At 35.9% G+C, this 18,211-nt stretch overlaps 3 protein-coding genes across 4 annotated transcripts; 2 read left to right on the top strand and 1 right to left on the bottom strand.

Annotated features, from left to right (window-relative positions):
* Positions 1-3,951: 3,951 nt before the first annotated feature.
* Positions 3,952-14,411, bottom strand: LOC18600586 (haloacid dehalogenase-like hydrolase family protein). 2 transcript variants are annotated; one of them, XM_007031114.3, is made up of 28 exons: positions 13,899-14,411; positions 13,623-13,723; positions 13,463-13,519; positions 13,286-13,380; positions 13,074-13,173; positions 12,693-12,751; positions 12,354-12,469; positions 11,875-12,007; positions 11,411-11,498; positions 11,137-11,215; positions 10,914-10,974; positions 10,683-10,758; positions 10,320-10,430; positions 9,516-9,611; positions 9,089-9,211; positions 8,557-8,754; positions 8,238-8,342; positions 8,060-8,124; positions 7,866-7,959; positions 7,472-7,629; positions 7,199-7,248; positions 6,968-7,089; positions 6,711-6,818; positions 6,063-6,155; positions 5,919-5,955; positions 5,339-5,586; positions 5,078-5,227; positions 3,952-4,495 (listed from the first exon to the last, which is right to left on the bottom strand). In XM_007031114.3, the coding sequence occupies exons 1-28, from the start codon at positions 14,245-14,247 to the stop codon at positions 4,334-4,336; spliced, it is 3,234 nt and encodes a 1,077-aa protein (XP_007031176.3). In that variant the 5' UTR covers positions 14,248-14,411; the 3' UTR covers positions 3,952-4,333. The 2 variants fall into 2 exon arrangements, with proteins under 2 accessions (XP_007031176.3, XP_088662542.1); XM_088806416.1 differs by lacking the exon at positions 10,320-10,430.
* Positions 14,412-15,044: 633 nt separating this feature from the next.
* LOC18600585 (uncharacterized) lies at positions 15,045-15,719 on the top strand. Its single transcript, XM_018121297.2, has 2 exons — positions 15,045-15,162; positions 15,242-15,719. Exon 2 carries the CDS (start codon positions 15,258-15,260, stop codon positions 15,576-15,578), a length of 321 nt encoding a protein of 106 aa, XP_017976786.1. The 5' UTR covers positions 15,045-15,162; positions 15,242-15,257; the 3' UTR covers positions 15,579-15,719.
* Positions 15,720-16,528: 809 nt separating this feature from the next.
* LOC18600584 (putative pectinesterase 29) lies at positions 16,529-17,917 on the top strand. The gene is made up of 5 exons (XM_088806706.1): positions 16,529-16,697; positions 16,747-16,955; positions 17,109-17,312; positions 17,393-17,640; positions 17,737-17,917. Exons 1-5 carry the CDS (start codon positions 16,529-16,531, stop codon positions 17,915-17,917), a joined length of 1,011 nt encoding a protein of 336 aa, XP_088662832.1.
* The last annotated feature ends 294 nt before the right edge of the window (positions 17,918-18,211 follow it).

Raw genomic sequence — 18,211 nt, 5'->3', positions numbered from 1 at the left:
TAACAACAAAAGAAATCCAGTAGAGATGAAAGTACAAAGACATTTGGAACAATTAGATTTGGGTAGCTAGCTAAGGGTTATTTTGCAATGATCATGTGGCAAAGTGGGGTTCAAATGTAAATAATAATTTTCTATTGGGTGTGTCTGGCCACCCACCCCAATGCCACCTTGGGGGGTTGAGGTTGGTTTCTCCAATTTCTAAATTATTCCACGAGAGTCAAAACTCTAATTCATTTATTCTTTAATCTCTTCAATTTGCTTCATCTTCTTTCATGGGGTTTAGAAGTTACATATATTTGTCAAATGAAACGGCCCGTTAGTAATTATGCATGTTCGACGGGTTCGATATCCCATTTTTAGATAAATTTTATCGACATATTTTATGATTTCAACTTTCATGATCTGTTAATTGAATAATATGACGTTCTTTTAGATTTAAATTTTGAATTAATTATTATATATCTTTGTTGGTCTAAGAGGATTTGATGGCATTTGGCATTATTATGGAATTGAAATGCAGCACCTTCATTAACTCAATAATGGTGTTAGGAAAACAAAAGTTTTGAAGAATTCTAGTACTTTAGCTTACCTCAAATCTTAATTTAACATTTAAATAACATTAAATTATCAATGATATAACCTCCCCACACCTTAAAATAGATAGGGATTGCATCAGCCATGAGGCCATTCCTTCTTCATTCATGGGATGATGCAGGTAGTGGACAACTTGTCCAAAGTTTAAAACAATAATCAAACTTGGTCTCTCTAACTGTGATGGAGTCAAATTTAGCTTTCGTTCTCTATTTATCTCTTTAATTATATTTCACTTTTGTGATTATAACTCGATAACAACCTTTTTACAATATTTGATTAAATTTAAGTTACAATTATAAAAAAATAACAAAAAAAAATTTAAGAAAAGAGAAAGATTTAAGCAAAGCTTTGAAAGCAACCAACACTAACCAAATCCATTCCAACAACACCCTAAATCAGAAAAAGAAGGATAATTTTTTTTTGTTTATATTAATTAATCAATAGCCAATATCTTTAAGATAGCATGCTATTTCAATCATCTTAACTTGCTTCTAAAGATAATAATAATAATAATTTTAAAAAAGTGGAAATCTAAAGAGTAATTAGGTCACCCAAAACTGGCTTAAAAGCAACTGTTATACTTGCAAACTAATAAATTGTAAATTAAGACTTTTAGGATATATATTTGTTTGGTGTTTTTAATGTTTTGACACAATTTCTGATCTTTTAAACCAACATTGAATGCAGCCCTTTACCCACATTTTCAATTGTTTTTGGGGTTATTTTATTGTTTAGTTTGATAATGTGGGAAAGGTTTATTGCATAATAAAGCAAAGTGTTGCCTTCCACTTATTGGCTTTGGGGTGTGGGGCTAATGGAATTTGTTTTTATTCTCAGCAATGATTAGTGGGTGATGCACAAAATAGACAAAAAAATAAATAAGAAAAGAAAAGAGAGAAGGGCATGTGGTTGTTTTCATGGCACTCTCTCTTTTTTGGCCTTTGTTTTGTTGTTTTATGAAGGCTTTATTGGTCACCTTCCTTTGTGGGTTGTGGACAGGTTTCCTCCACATTGCCTGCTAACTCACAACATTTTTTTAATCCCTTCCCTTACTTCCTATACATTGTTTTCCCTTCTTTTCTTGTTCCCATATCTGCCTTTGTTGGTGAGCAAACAAATCTGATTATACATTTGGACTGCATTCCAAGACTTGGTGACAGAGCTATAGATCAGTATTTACAGGTTTCAGTACTAGAATGAAGTTGAAAACACCATGTTAACTAAACATCAACAAGACATTTATGTTGGTTGAATATCAATATCAAATTTGACAAGATTATGCTGCAGGAGAGTGTTACGATAATATACTATAATCCTAGTACAAGTACAACTTTTGTTCATAAAAAAAATTAAGTAGTGTTTTAACAGAGCTCCCAATAATTTGATTATTTTCAATTGGTTGGAACTTGGAAAGAGAGAAAATCTTTAAGAGAATCAGATGAGCCCCATTACAATGTGACATGCCAGAGTGGGTCTGCCTCCTTGTGTGAGACAAGTATTCAATGTCAAAAAGGAAAAGTCAATCCCAAATTTTATATTACAACAGGTTGATACAGTGCACATCATTTTAAATAAGCAAAACAAAGTACATCAATCACCCTTTCTCAGGACTCTGTTCTTCAAGAAAAGCTGCCAGAAGGTTTGTCGTGATTCTGGTGATAATTCTCTTTCTTTACAAAGAGACGCAACAAGTTCTTATTGCTTTACCATGTAAATCTGCAGTTGTTTAGAACCCAAAATTTTTTTAAGTTATCTTGGACTGAAGATGAATTCTGCAGCAAGGATCTGGTAATACTTAAGCATTTCCAACAGGGTTGGCCAAAAAGAAAAATGAAGAAGAAATCCAACTTGGGTCGTTTTCTTCCTTTTGTCTTAGATTTTCTTCTCTGGATCACAGATTATTCTGTTGGATAAGAACAAAACAGAGTACTAGTAAATTGCATCTTATTGTCCTAATTTGTGTTCTTCACCTCTTATCACAGAGAGTAATAGTATATACCAATAGTAACACAGAAAGTTGCTCTAAGCTAATGAAACAAGACAATGTCTATGATTGACCAAATTACGATTCAAATTGAATTGTCCAAAATTGATTCTCACTTATCCTTTCTCTTTAACTACTTTGTCACAGGGAAACCAATCAGGCTTCATGTGAGTGTCCTCCAGCAAATTAAAAAACAATTTTTCTCAGAAGAATTTGATGGAAACTTGATAACAAATCGAATAAATTAATGAAAACCCGTGATTCCATGGGACAAAACAAAGGTTTTATTAACTTTGTTGCATTGCTCCCTAACATGGGTTTTCGAAATAAATATCATAAAATAGTTTTGCTTGTTTGCTTTTGATGATGATTTATATGAATGCTTGAATTGGACGCACAAACCTTTCAGCTTTTGACTCCTTTGTTTTTATTTATCACGGACGGAGATTTCTAAACTGTTGGGTCTTTGACCTCTGATTATCTGGTTGATCAGCCTTCGGACTTGAACTAACTTGTCGGTACTTGCAGGGGATGGGTGAGAATTAGTCGGTTTCAATCAAATAAATCAACCGAAATCAATTGAATTCCGATCAAATCATTCCAAGTAAGCAATTTGTATGACATAATTTTATCCCACAAAAAATTGTCTCGTAAATTAAAGATAGTATAAACATTTCAATACCTAATCTCATTCTTACTTTTTTTAATGATGTATGGTTAGTTTTGATACCAACTGTGACCGTCTATATTAACTTGTAAAGTATGTCTATTTTAAAAATACTGAACTTTACGAAAATTGATGTGAACCCTTAAATATTTGTTTCGCTCTCATACATGGTCGACGTGAGATTCACGTCTCTCCTCCGACATGGTGACAGTAAGTCATTGGATCTCTCTTGTCTGAATTCATCCGAAATTGTAAGTTAGATGAACCCAGTCACATTATACAGTGGCAGTTTGAAGTTTTCAAAAGATACAGACAAAGTAAATGTTTCTGATAAGTATTAGATTTGGTGAAACGAATGCGGTTTACCCTGTCAAAGTTCAATAATAAAATGTGTGTGTGTGTGGAAAGGTTTATATTAGTCAAACAAATGTGATTCCTGTCACACTGATGTGATTAGAGCTTGATAAAGATTGTTTTAATCTAATTTAATAATAAACAGGATCATTATTATTCTGCTAGGTATATGTCACTGCTGGTACATCATCCATCTTGTTCATCAAGAAACGCGAATGATACTGTTTCCATATTAATAATTGATCACACCGCCATGATTCTTGACCAATTAAATAACAGGTTTTGCACGAGTGCGTGCCATGCCTTGCTCACCAATCCATCCTCTTGTTTTGTTTAAACACAATGATGATGATGATAATGATGATGATGATGATCCATGATCATAACAACATCATGGAGTACTCCTAACTCTATTTGTAATATTATATGATCAAGCCTGCTAAATTGTATGGATTTGACAGGAACAAAATGATAATTGGAATTAAAAGTTAAGACATGGGGGCCTGGAAACAGTCGAAAACAACATGGTGGGTCTTGCACTTTTGAATCTATATGTTTCTGAGACCTGGGTTTTTGTGTTGGAACATGGTGGAATCTGTTTCTGATACAGACATGTTTAGTTTCCTTGAGTTTTCCTCGTACCCCAGATTTTCCTCGGAAGTGTCTGATATGTAGTTGTTTTTACTCATCCGCCTGAAAATGTCTTCAGAGGGATTTTTGTGGTCTCAGGGGACTCAGCGAGCAGCCAGCTGCAAGCTACTTGTTGAAGCTTTGGGCTTCACATCATATGCTAGTTTGATTTCAGCAGGTTTGGACTCTGGAACTTCCTCTTGGAACGGTACCTCGAATAAAAGTGATTGGTACAAGCAGACCTCATCTTCTTTGCAATAGTACACCTGCCAAGGACGACACAATTTGATTACATGCTCCAAAACACGGTAAAAGTCAGATTGTTATTGTCCATAAGACAGTACTAATCTTGAAATCAGGCTCGGACAACTTGGGGCGGACATTGAATAACTCTAGACCATTTGGACATGAGTGAACACATGCACACGTGCGCACTGATGTACAACTATTGAGCCTTTTCTACTGGTTTTGATCAGGCATTTTTCCTACAATTATTGTGCTTGATTTTCATAGGCTTATAGCTAACAAAAGCCTGCAGTTACAGGAGTCGAGTTCTGCCTGGACCAACCCCTTTTGATTGCACGCTTAGCAGTAAACTTTGATGTCAATCTCTGTCGAGCACAGGGTCACTAAACTTTTAAGGATGCCCTACTGCATTAATGCTCAGAAAATAATTGAAAGACCCCACAAGGTTGATTTCAAAATCCCCCAGCCTATGTGTTGCCACGATATGATTTGCTTTCAGTCACAAGCAGTTACTGAACATCCCTTGGTGCCTATGTCTAAGCATTAATCGGCACAGAAGTTGTACTGAGAAACAAAGCACCTAACTCTACAAGTAATTATACCTTGCAATTAATTCTCCCTGTAAAAGCTGAAGAAATGGATCTTCTGAAATGAAGTGTTGCAGATCCCTGTGGACTAAGATTTCCATCCAAGGGATCAATAGACACAGCAATGTCAGGTTCAACATCGACAGTGAATTTACTCTTTGCTTCCTGCAATTGGTATCAGGAGGCAAAACATTAAGCAATGTAAATTAGAAGAGATAAGAGAAGATAAATGTAAAGGAAGGGTCATGACTGCATCATTTCGGGCGAGAGAGAGACCTTTGAGAAATGATATTCTTCAGGCAATGATACTTTAAGGTATATGTTCCCCTCACTGGATGAACCGCCATTAACAACAATGGTCTGCGTGTCAGCTGATGGTCGCCTCCTAAGGCGTCTCAAAGATTTGGATTTTGGTGTAGGAGGCTGAACTCCTTTCAGCTCTAAAGTAAGAATCTCAGCATCTGCTTTGTTCAAATCTAGATATCTGATAACACTGTTGTTTGTATCAGCAATAAAAAGTCTTCCTACAAATCAATGAGGAAACACCTTCAATACATGATTCTTGCTGAACAACTTAAAGCAGATGAAGATAATAAAGGTCATATAATAAAGATGTTATGTACTCTGATAAGGTCATATGATAAAGATGTTATGTACTCTGATAAGAACACACATCATGCAATGGGATGAATAGCTCAACTCTAGAACTAGATAAACTAATTAAGGAAACTACCTTAACAAAGAAAGACATCTTTTAAATTTCCTATATGTGTAATGAAGTTCCATTTACATCATAATTAAGGTGTCCAAAAAGATATATTGTGGTATAAGTTATATGAATGGGAAAGAGCATCACCATTTTCTGCTTCAATGATCCCTGACGGCTCCGAAAGCTGCAAGACCATTTCCAGTTAAAAGTGTGTAGAAAATTTCAATCATTACTTGCTACTGCCCTACTGCATAACCACTTCAAATAGAGTTATATGTTCGCAGTTCTAACCTGAGCAGCTAGGGCCTTTCCATCCTTGAAACCAGCTCTGCCTGTCCCTGCCAGAGTGCTAACTCTTTTACTAGCTGGATCTAGCTTCTTGATCTGGAAATTTGAAAACCAAAATGGAAGATGAAAGCGTAAGTAACTTAGCCTGAAGCAATTCCTATCAGTTATCAAGTAATAAATTTAGGCATTCTTGCCATGTTTGAACCACACCAAATGTTACTTTCAGGGTTTTCAGTTCAATACAAAGAGAACCCAAGTCCTACCAGTATTTGTGCATTCCTCAATTGGAAAGCCCTTAATTAAACAGAAATGCAACTCGGAGCCTTGGTTCCAGGAAAGCTTTCCATGTTCCATAAGTATTACTCAAACAAGTGAAGCACTGTTACTCTCTTCCTAAGCTTTAAATTGTACAATTATGTAGAGCATTTTTGCAGCATTTACAAGGCATGTAAAGTTTTAAATACTAAAATTATTAGCATAAGTTAACACCTGATTTCAACTGTAATTCTTTAATTACGGAAAAATGAACAATAATCTTGGAAGAAAGAATTATGATTTGTATGTGGTAACATAACCAGAAGTTCACCTTAGCATGACCTTAGTATGAATGAAATAATTAGCTTTAAAGAAAGAGTAAAAGCTGGAATGTACCTTGTGGTTATAACTATCTGCTATGTAAATCTGACCATCCTTTGCACATAAGACACCCAAGGGATGCTGAAGAAGTACATCAGACCCTACACCATCATGATCTCCAAACTGCAATGGTCAATATGCAATGATTATCGGCAGGCCTTAACAAAATTTCATGAACTATAGAGTATAAACTTTAAATCTTACTGACTTCTTTATTTACTGTTTATCTGATCTGTGCAATAGACTACAAACTAGTTTTTAAATCAGAATACCCGAAACAAATTATCAGAGAAAACTGGGTCACCACCAGCTAGCAGTCTTGATCCTCCTGTTTTCAGATCAAGACCTCGAATAGAGCTACTCTCACTATCAGCAATGTATGCTTCCATCAGATCTGAAAGAAACATTGTATTAAAACGTTCCTCGAAATGACCAAAGGTCATCTACAACATTTTACTAATGTTTGAGCAGAATGAGAACTGTCAAAATAATGCAATTATTACCAGGAGACAATGATATTCCAGAAGGTTGTGCAAAAGATGTGGTTGTAGAGCTACCTCATTGAAAAGAAAATGAAAAATGTTAAAGACACATTCATGTATGTTAGCATATTGTAAAGGTATTGGATATGTATGTATATATGAACAAAACTTGCATTATATGCTAGCCAATTTGAGTAAGTAGATTCGTAGAAAAGATGGAAACTGTGAAATATGAAGACTTGAAAGGAAGAACTGGACTAATAATAGCTCCTACTATCATTATTTTTGCATTACCTTGATCCGTTTAAGTTCCTTTCATATCCATTACCACTAAATGCTTTAGTAACTCCATCTTGTGTGTTATGCTCCCAAATTTGATGCTGGCCAGCCATTGCAATGTAGACCTTTTCATTGACAGGGTCAAAGCAGACATCCCAGGGAGAGTTGAGGAGCTGAAAGGAGACAGATACAAGTCTTGAAATTACAAGGAAAGAGATAAATCCAGGAGATTTTATGTAAAGTTAAAAGTATTTTTATATGCATCACGGAGAAATTTAGCATTATGGAAATAATAAGATAAAAAATGATATCATGCACCCAACTTGAGAAAGGACACTGATTGTGTAACCTATGAGTTATGAATGCAGGTTAAAGATAGGTCCTGATGCTCAAGGATTTCTAATCTTGCCTGAGAGGTTCCTGTTCCTCCTCCTGTATAGTCAGACCCTTTTGTTCCATTTCCAGCAAGTGTTCGCACCGTCTCACTAACAAAATCAATTTCCCTACGGTAACATTTGTTGAACAACATTAGTATCTACAACAACAGAAAAGAGAACCTTGTCAGGCTTTCAAACAGTTAAATCATAGCAAGTCACCACGCACCTTAAAGCATGATTTTCAGTATCTGCAACGTAAAGAATATTTTTCTTTGCATTGTAAGCCAGGCCCTGAAGAAATACATAGTCACAAGTTTAAAAATGACAATGCAGCAAAACCTCAGGATATGGAAAAAAGAAGAAATGTCCATGGCTGTAGCTGTAGATATTAACGTACTCCTCACCTGAGGGCGATTAAATGTTGCATCATCAAACGAGCCATCATGTAAGCCATCCTCTCCTGTGCTTCCAATTTGGACAATGTAGTTCCCATCTAGATTAGTTACCACCTGAAATCATGATGTATTGATATTGTTCATTGCTGGTACTTCAAAGCAGGTTGACATAGATGCCACCATTCAAAAGAAAAACAAAGCAAAAAATTTAAATGACATCAAGCACATGTGCATGTTCATGAAGCACTTTTCATTTCCCTAGAACTTGAGTGCATGTCAACTAGCTTGTCATATAAGAAAGTGAGAGAGAGAGAGAGAGAGAACCTACTATGCGGTTATGGTTACTATCTGAGATGAAGAGCCGGTTGTTAAGAACATCTATTGCCAGCTTTCCAGGAAACTTCAAGGGAGATGTAAGCAAGCGAGGATCATTGTCTTTCTCCAGCTTCAGTGGAATTGGTGTATTGTCCAACAGCTTCTTTTTACCATAAAAGAGAAGAGCTGCCTCCACTAAATAATCAAGATCCTTGCAAAAAAACAAAAAACATTTTAGCTCCGTTTCTTGTTCAATTCTCCTACATTACAGATATGCAATTACCTGGCTTTGATTTAGTCTTTATGTCGATGGATATGTGTAAATTCTAATAATAAGAACCAAAATGCTGACATTTGTAATCCTGGGATTTTTAGTTGATAAGATGTTATTTCATCAAAGAAGGATCAAGCCTCATGCTGGGTATGAACAAGTGTCACATTTAGATTGTATGCTGATAATGAACATACTTCATTTGTTTGAAAAATGAAAAACTGATACTTATAACATATTTGCAGGAAAAGAAAAATGTGTCATTGATCATTACCTTTCGGCGCCCTTCACCTGATATTTGTGCTAGGAGCTGACCATTGGGTCCAACAATGGCAAATGTTGGCCAAGAACTTATTCCTAACTCTCGCCATAAATTCATATCTCCATCATTGACAACCTAAATAAAAGTCTCCATATGGTAAGCTTCATTATGGATTTGATATCAGCAAAAAAGAGTAATCTCCGAACAAATAACAGATTGTCTCATCCATACAATATTTCACAATATTTGTCTACTAGCAAATGTTTATGTCACGCCAAGTATTTCAGAGGAAGTAAGCAGGGTACTTCAATCCCGTATCGAGCACTTTTTGTTTTACCATGAAAAGAACTACCTAATAGATTTAGTTCTATGATGCCAAAGTACTTTGAGAAAGTCTAAGATTCTGCTCAATGGAAGTATCCAAAAATGTTCTACTTACAGGATGCGTGATGCCATAGCGTAATACTGCATTGCGGATGGCTTCTAAATCCTTCTCGTTATCAAACTTTGCTGAATGCACTCCAACAACAGTGAACTGTGCAAATATCCATACATTATACATATACAAATCTCAGACAAGAATATAGTTAAAGATATTACAACATCTGGGTGTTGAAATCACTAATGCAATAATTTTTCAGATTTAAACCACGTGACTTCAAAATCTTAAATTCAAATTGTTAGTAATGATTGACTTAGACCCTTATATGGGTCTTAACAATCACATATGAATCCAACATGGATGGAGTATCTCCTGCCATCTCTTGATTTCACTCTTTTTACCACAAATGTTTTAGGTAGATAATACATAGAACTTCCACTGATCCCATACAGAGCTCTCCTTCAAGAACTTCTGTTAACCTGCAATTTCTTTTTCTTTCTGAGCTGATTCAATCTCATAATGTCAATCTTCATTCTAATACACCCATATATACTATCTTTGTTCCATTTTCTTTCAAGATCCCAATGGTGGGCAAAAGTGCTAGTTTGTTGTTGTTTTGCATGCTTTAATTGTACTAAAATCAATACCTTATCCCTCCACCCTCCTTCCCCAGCTTTATGGGTGGGCAAGGCACCTCTTTGTGTCAATAAGTTTTGAGTAATCAGTTGTTTGTCCAACCTTGCTAGAAGGCAACCATGGCAACTCAGCCCAGATTAAACAAGTTGATAAGAAAATATGCTAACACCATGAGAAATTTAAAGGGAGAAACATGTTACATATAATCAGAGGCGAGGATCTTACAGGCTTATCTTTGTATTTCTTCTCCAGGAAGTCTAGATCTGGTAAAACATGCATACAGTTTACGCAACAATAGGTCCAGAAGTCCAGCAAAACTACTTTTCCTTTCAAATCCTGCTCAAAATGTTTTAAATTATAGGAATGAAGTTATATTTCTTACATTGAATTAAATCTGCCACATTGAAGATTTTGCATTGTCTAAGCCTGTTGATATCCCAGAAGGACCTTACAAACATTAAGGCTTTTCACTATTACAGATGTTTCTTTCCCTAAACCTTTTCACTTTTCAGCATGAAACTCTTTACCATTCATTACAGCTTACATTGCATGTAAACCTATAGTTGGAATGGGTGCAAAAGAATTTACCCTTCCAAACTGAAGTGGTGCTGTATTCAACCAATCAAGTTTTGCAGGAAATTCTGGCACAGTAGGAGCAGTTCCCCTTTCAAAGGAAAACAAGATGATTTAAACAAATGAAGCATAACATTAAAGAAAAGCAAGTAAAAGAAAAGATACTTCATGAAGCAGAAACAAATGAATGACATAAACGATAACAGTGCAAGATCATTAACAGCAGAAAAAGGAGGACTTTCTTACCTGGATTCCAGATCAGATATATAGTTCACAAATTGTTGAACTCTTGCAGAACGTGATTCTCCTATAACCAATCAAAAGGCAGTTGGTTTGAGACTATATCTATATGACTTAAAGATATAACTTTGGCATAATCCATAAGGTCTTCATAGCAATTAATGTTCCCATACAACCACAAGAATATGACACTGTCAATAAAAAAAGAGTTACATGACACACACTTTACCTTCATTAGGCTCAAAAGATGGGCTTTTTGCTCCAAACAACAGATTCTGAATAGCTTTAGGGGTTGCATATTGCATTGCCTGTAAATAAAATCAGAGCCTTCACACACACATAAAACATAGTATGACAACATGAAAAGAATACCAGAAAAGTACAACAAAGAGGTTACAATGCTGTTCCTAGGCACTCAGATGGTTATAATTAATGCTGGGAGCCTACAAAAATCCAAGAAGATGCAGTTTCCAGTATCCTTTTTTCAACTAAGCCAATTATACCTTCCAGTTTGTAATGCCGAAGTAGAGACAAGATAAAGCAATGCCCAAACTTCCATATCTCAATATTTCTCGCCTAGAACCCTGCAACCTGTCCATAAATTATTTCTGCACACTCAACCTGAGGTGGTTTCATTAACTCTCTTTGCTTTATTGATAACAGAAATTTGGTGATATCAATTTCATGCTGCTGGGTGAAACTTGTCATTATTAAGTATATTAAATATAGTCAACTAATTATAAAATAAAGGCCTTAATCTAGATTTTTGGGACAAGAAAACCAGAAATGATAAAGAAAATAATTTTCGTCTATAAGGATAAATACATTGTAAGCTACTTAAGGGGATTTTATGCAAGCTAAAAGAACTTGGTAATGAAGAAAATTACAAAATTATAAGTGACAAGAGACAAAGAATTATGAGAATATCCGAGTTCAAAGTCTTGCACGCATATGGGAGACACCTTACCCCTCAAGAGAGAAGGCCCCATCACTAGGAGCATCCACACCGGGAATTGATCCATTATAAGTTTTTTCATTGAGAACTGTTGATGGATTTTGTTCAGAAACTTGCAGAAACTGCGAATCCTGCACCATCTCATCTGCAATGATATGCTTTTATTAGACCTCTATATGCCAGAACATACATGCCTTAGTTATTACCCAGGAAAAGAATTGCTAGAAGGATACATCAATGCCACTAAGTTTAAAGGGTGAGCTCCTTCCCCATTATTTCATCAAAATTTGATAATCTCAGCTTGTTGGTGCACAAGGATGGACATTATCAATAGAATTGAAAATTTTCCACTACGTAGAATTCCCATTACAATAGAGTGTATCTTGAACTTTCTTAAAATATGGCACGCTGAAAAGCATCACCGGTTTTCACTACTGATTGTACAAAATGACAATTTGCAGCATATTCTCAGGATTACAGACTATAACCACCTGAGCTGCCACTGAGAATATCATCAAGTGAAACACTTCCTATATCATTTCTGATAAATGATGGACCAGCATCTTTCAGCGTGTCTTCTTTCAATGTAGTTGTCACAGCTATGCACCTGCATGCGACCATAGGAAAGTTACTCCATTCTGTATGATGAGAGAAACTATTGATTGACAAGCAAGACCTGAAAGACTGATCTAACATAGAAGGAAAAGGGGAAATTAGATGACTTTGATACAACACATTAATCCTGTATGCAAACCATTTTGCTCAACTAGGTAGAAAATCTAAAAACAACATTAGCACATCAGATCAAATATGCATATATGATCATTTACCTCATTTTTGCTGCTTTAGCGGCCTGTACTCCAGCCAATGCATCTTCAATAACTATACACTGAGAAATGATAGGCAGATGTCATTTTCCTCAACAGAAGAAATACAATGACACATTTAGAAAACAAAAAGTTTTAACAACTGAAGCTCTGCAAGATACCATTATAGCATCTACATAAAATTCTCCAAACAATATCAGTAGCTTTTTAATACTCTCTTTCACATATATGAGAAAAACCCTTTCAGAAAAATACGAGTAAAAATTTCCAAAAACGTATAATGCAGTAATTATCACCATTGTCATATGTAGAGCAACTCCATTTGGTAAATAAGTAGGGAAAGAAGATCTTTGTAATTGATAGAAGGGAGAGAATAATATGTACCTCATCAGGGGGAACATCCAAGATCTTTGATGCAGCTAAGAAAATATCAGGAGCAGGTTTCAGATTCTCAAAAGCATCTGCTGACACAATTGCATCGAACCTGATATGAAAAGGGTAACATAGTAAGAAGAAAAAAAATGATGCCCCAAAGCTAAAAACTATAATCGACAACCAAATTTATGCGCCCAAACAACTAGATTGGGTTGGCTTACATCGATAATGGTAATCCAGCAGCAGCCAAATTTGCATCTACCTTGACACGATCAGCGCTGGATGCAACAGCAACTTTTAGGCCTTTGTTTTTACACTGTTACACAGAATTCTCCATCATTATGATCATAAAATGCAGCACCTAAAGTGACATCTTGATCTCACATTGGCCGTCATACCTGAGTAATGAGCTCAAGAGCACCTGGGAATCCTATTCCAGAATTCGGTTTTGCATACTACAAGATGGAAAGAACTTTCAAGGTTTGAGAAAATTTGTTCACTGAAAATTGGCATTGGTAAAATCTGAAAATCTGCATATAAAGAGTAAGAGTTAATCACCTTATCTAGATATATCTCAAAGAATCTCTTTTTTGCTGCCTCAGGGTCAAATTCTTTAACACCCTTAACAGAAGCAACACCTCCCAAAAAGTATGCTTCACCTGGTTATATCAGTCAAGTAGAAACATGTCGGTAAAACTTGACAGCTTGACATACTAACAAATTTACGTACAAGTAAATTTATTTTCTTTAATCAGCATCACAAAATTAACTATCTCCATTCCTCAAAAGAAGAAAGTTTAAACCAATAGCAAGGAATCAAGATAAAATCTTTACCCATTCCAGTGAAAGGCACAAAGTCCTCCACTGTAACTTGAACTCCCATTTCTGCAAAAACATCAACACCTGCCTTTCTTGAAGGGTTCTCACTATTGCATAGCACTCCATCCATGTCAAAAAGCACTGCAGACACCTTGCCCCATTCTTTTTTACCAGTTTCCTCCACATTCTTTTCTTCTACTTTTACACAAGCCTTCACCACCATTTTCCTTGTGAAAACTCTGCTCTGGGATCTCCATTGGAACAAGAAGTTTGTTCTTGAGATGAGTTTTGGTGATGATGAGAAGAAGCAGAGCTTTGTTGGGTGAGATAGAGAAGTTGGAGTTGACAGTAGTTTAATGGCCATGGCTTAACTGAATTTTTTTCCCGTTTTGAGTGGCGGTTAATGAGTTCTTTTTAGGATATTGGTTTCCTTCTGGACCATATCACCCTTCATGTTAATTAAACTAGCTATCCATTAAAGATTTTGAAGCTTGAACTTTTGGTCCTCGTCAGAAATTGTTTATGTGGAAGGAAAATTTTGTGGCAGTGTCACTGAAAATGATGGGATGGTGTTCATGTACGTGGTGGAGAAATAAGAAATTGTTTTCATTTTGTTGCTCACTTATCCACTTGGACTTGGAGTGGTGACCACTCCTTCATCTCTGTCTGACGAGCCCAATTTCAGTTTGTAATCCATTATCATCTAACCATCTTGGACCATAAGTTGGGGCTATAAAATCAGTTTAGGAACCCAATTTCTTGGACTTTGCCTTAATGGGTAACCCATCACAGTCATGAAGACCACCTTTTCAATACAAAAGCACAGGGTATATTTCATCATTTTCCTTTTGTTTAAAAGATAAATGGTAGTATTTTGGAAAAAGAAACTGATTACCTGCAATAATGACCTTAGGCTTTGACATTCTAATTGTCATCCAGCAATTACAATGCTATTGCTTCCACTGTATGCTAGCAGATGCACTTAGTTGTTGAACATAATGCAAACATTATAAAACTGTAAACCTCACCCCATTACCAGAAATGTTAGATTGAGTTTTGTTTTATCATTTATCTATGGTTACCACTATCATTTCCACTAACAGAACAGGTGTGAAATGCCCTTCCAATAAGGCCAAAATTTTGTGATATTACTCCATTACTCCACTACATATTAGTCTTCCTAATCATGATCAAGCACAATTTTTCAGCCTATAAAATTCTACCCCGGAAAGCAATATTTACTATCTTCGTCAAATAAAAATTGCAGAAGGAAGATAAGGTATGCTTAGTTTCATTGATAAATCAGTTTTTTATTGAAGTAACTTTATTAGTAATCATTTGATCTTATTATTGATCAGACAGGATAGGTTGATCATGAAGAGGGTACTTCTGGTTCTGTTTTTCCTGGGACTGGTATTGTTGCATTGTCAAGCTGATGCCAGAAGGTTTTTATTGGGGGTGGAGACACAGAAAACAGGTAATCAGGTTGTATCTGATGATGAACCTGGAAAGTCAGGAACTGATGAGAAACCGGCCACTGCTTTAGGTCCAACAGTTGGAGCAAAAAGTGACGATGGAAGCAGCAATGAAGATGAGAGCAACAATAGCTATGGAACCTATGGAAATCCATCTGGATCATCTACTGAGAACCACCATCACTACACAAGTGACCACCCACCAGTAAAAGGGAATTAGTCTGTTATGAAGAAAATGGTTTGTGTATATGTGTACTGATTTGATAATAGTGTGGAACTGATGGATCTGGGGTGTGATATCGGCTGCTTAGTTGTCTATTCCAATTCCAGACAACTAAGTACATTTATGGTATCAGATTGTTATGTACTGTGCAACTTTGTGTGCTATATTCTGTCATGGTTTTCGGCCTCTAGGCCAATTGCATATTGTGCTGAACAATATCAGTACTTGTAATAAACAACCCTGACTATGGTGTTATTACCTCCTGATGCATGCCTTGAGAATTTCAGGTCCATTAAGGCTCCATTAAAAAGGTTCCCTACCTACATATATTACAATTAAGAAACTGAAACTTTCTAGGGTGATAAATGAAATACTTGTAGTTCGAATTTACTTGAACCTTTAATGTTATACCAACACTTTGCTGATAATCAAGACCAGCTAATTCTCCACTAAGCATGAAGTTAATTAGCTGTAAATCCAAAAATGTAAAGGCAAAGCCATCTATGGAGAAACAGTTAAAACTTAGCTTCATTAGTTACCTGGTGAAAGCTCAGCAGATGTTTGAGTTAATATGGTTTTGCTTATTAAGGAAAATCATGCTTTGCAAATCATCATAACCTTGAAAGAGATTACCTGGTTCACCCTATTGTTCCATGGCTTTCTTTCATTATCCGTTGGAAAATGGTATGTCTCTCACATGAGCCACAAATATTTCCAAAAGATTTATTCCTTTCCAATTGAAACATCATCTTACATGTTGCACCATTCAGAGCTAAACTCACTTAGATGAAAGAAATGAATAAGAACTGGAACAGATAAAAGCAGGCATCCTATTTTTCTCCGATTCTTAAAATTTTGTTTCATTGATCTATCTTAAACTCTTGGGCACCTTCAAAATGCACCATCTTCAATTCTTTCTCCACTCTATGCTGGTTTTATTCCTTTTCATGTCGACCAGGGCAGATGCTAGAAAAATTAAATATGATGTACAAGATGTAATTGCCAAGACTATTACAGTTGATCAATCAGGCCATGGGGATTTCATCACTATCCAAAAAGCCATCGATTCTATTCCATCAAAGAATTCGGTATGGATACATATCCATGTTAAAGCCGGTATCTACAAGTAATTACTGCTGAACTTTTTTTTTTACTTATTTTGCAGACCAAAAAAGTGGTTTTCTAGCTCTAATCTTGTGCCTTCATCTGTCTAGTGAAAAGTTAAAGATCCCTAGAGACAAACCCAGAATTCTTCTTGGAGGAGAGTCGAGAAGATCAACTGTTGTCCAGTTTGGAGATGGGGGTACCTCTATTGAAAGTTCTACTTTTTCATTAGATGCCGAAGAATTCCTTGCCATGGATATAACATTCAAGGTCAATCAGCTTAAAACTTTTTGCAAATTTGTTCTTGAATTCAAGCTTATTCATTTCCATCCTAACCTAGTCCCAAAAACTTTCACAATAACCTGAGCTAATACCAAAGGGCTTAACAAGTTTTCTTCAAGCTACTGACATTTTTTTTGACAGAATACTCATAACCTTCAACCTGGAAATCCCATTACATGGGCACCGGCAGCTCTGATCAATGCAGACAAGGCAGCATTTTATCGATGCGGATTCATAGGCGTACAGGACACATTAACGGACTCACAAGGTAGACACTACTTTGAAAATTGCTACATTGAAGGTGCTATGGATTTCATCTGGGGTAATGGCAGATCAATCTATCAGGTTGGCTTATTTCTCTTACATTGAATTTTCACATGTATAATCAAGCTCCTTACATTGGATCGAACCCAATTTTCATGTAGAGATGCATTCTAAACGCAACAGCATCACTTCTAGGTAGAGGCGGGACTGCTTACATCACTGCTCAAGCTCGAGACAGCACGACTGATGCTAGTGGTTTTGTGTTCAAATACTGTTCAGTTTTTGGAACCGGTCCTGCGTATCTTGGAAGAGCATTTAGACAATATGCTAGAGTGTTGTTTTATCAGACACAGATGGCCAACATCATTGTTCCAGAGGGTTGGTCAGCATGGAATAATGTTGGTAAAGAGTAAGATTTCCATGCCTTAAAACAACAAACTTATGGTAATCATGGTGAATTAATCAGGAATGGCTAATGACAATTTCTATCATAAAAATTGTGCAGAGATTCTATAGTTTATGCAGAGGTAGATTGTGAAGGGCCTGGGGCAGACAAGTCCAAGCGTGTGCCATGGGAGAAGAACCTGTCACCGCAGGATTTGAGCTATTTAATTAATGTTGACAGTTTCATAAACGAAGGAGGATGGATCCAAAGACAACCTACGATCCACCCTCGAACATGCTAAATGTAAATGATGATAAAAATATGTATGCGTTTCCCGGGAGTCGAACCCCGGTCTATAGCTTGGAAGGCATGTATGGACTACAAACGCTCATAACGCAAACAATTTTATATTTAGTATCCTCATCATTCAATATCTACCTTATACTAAAAGATATTTACACGCCGCATATATATACATGCATATATATATATATATATATATATATATATATAAGATTTTAATACAAGTTTTTATTATAAAAATTGATTAATCACATTAAAATTAATATCAACTAACAATTAACAATGTGAATAA

This window comes from Theobroma cacao, chromosome 5, assembly GCF_053813885.1.
Source record: "Theobroma cacao isolate CCN51 chromosome 5, ASM5381388v1, whole genome shotgun sequence".
Classification (NCBI taxonomy): Eukaryota; Viridiplantae; Streptophyta; class Magnoliopsida; order Malvales; family Malvaceae; genus Theobroma; species Theobroma cacao.
This window is presented reverse-complemented; position numbering and strand designations above follow the sequence as displayed.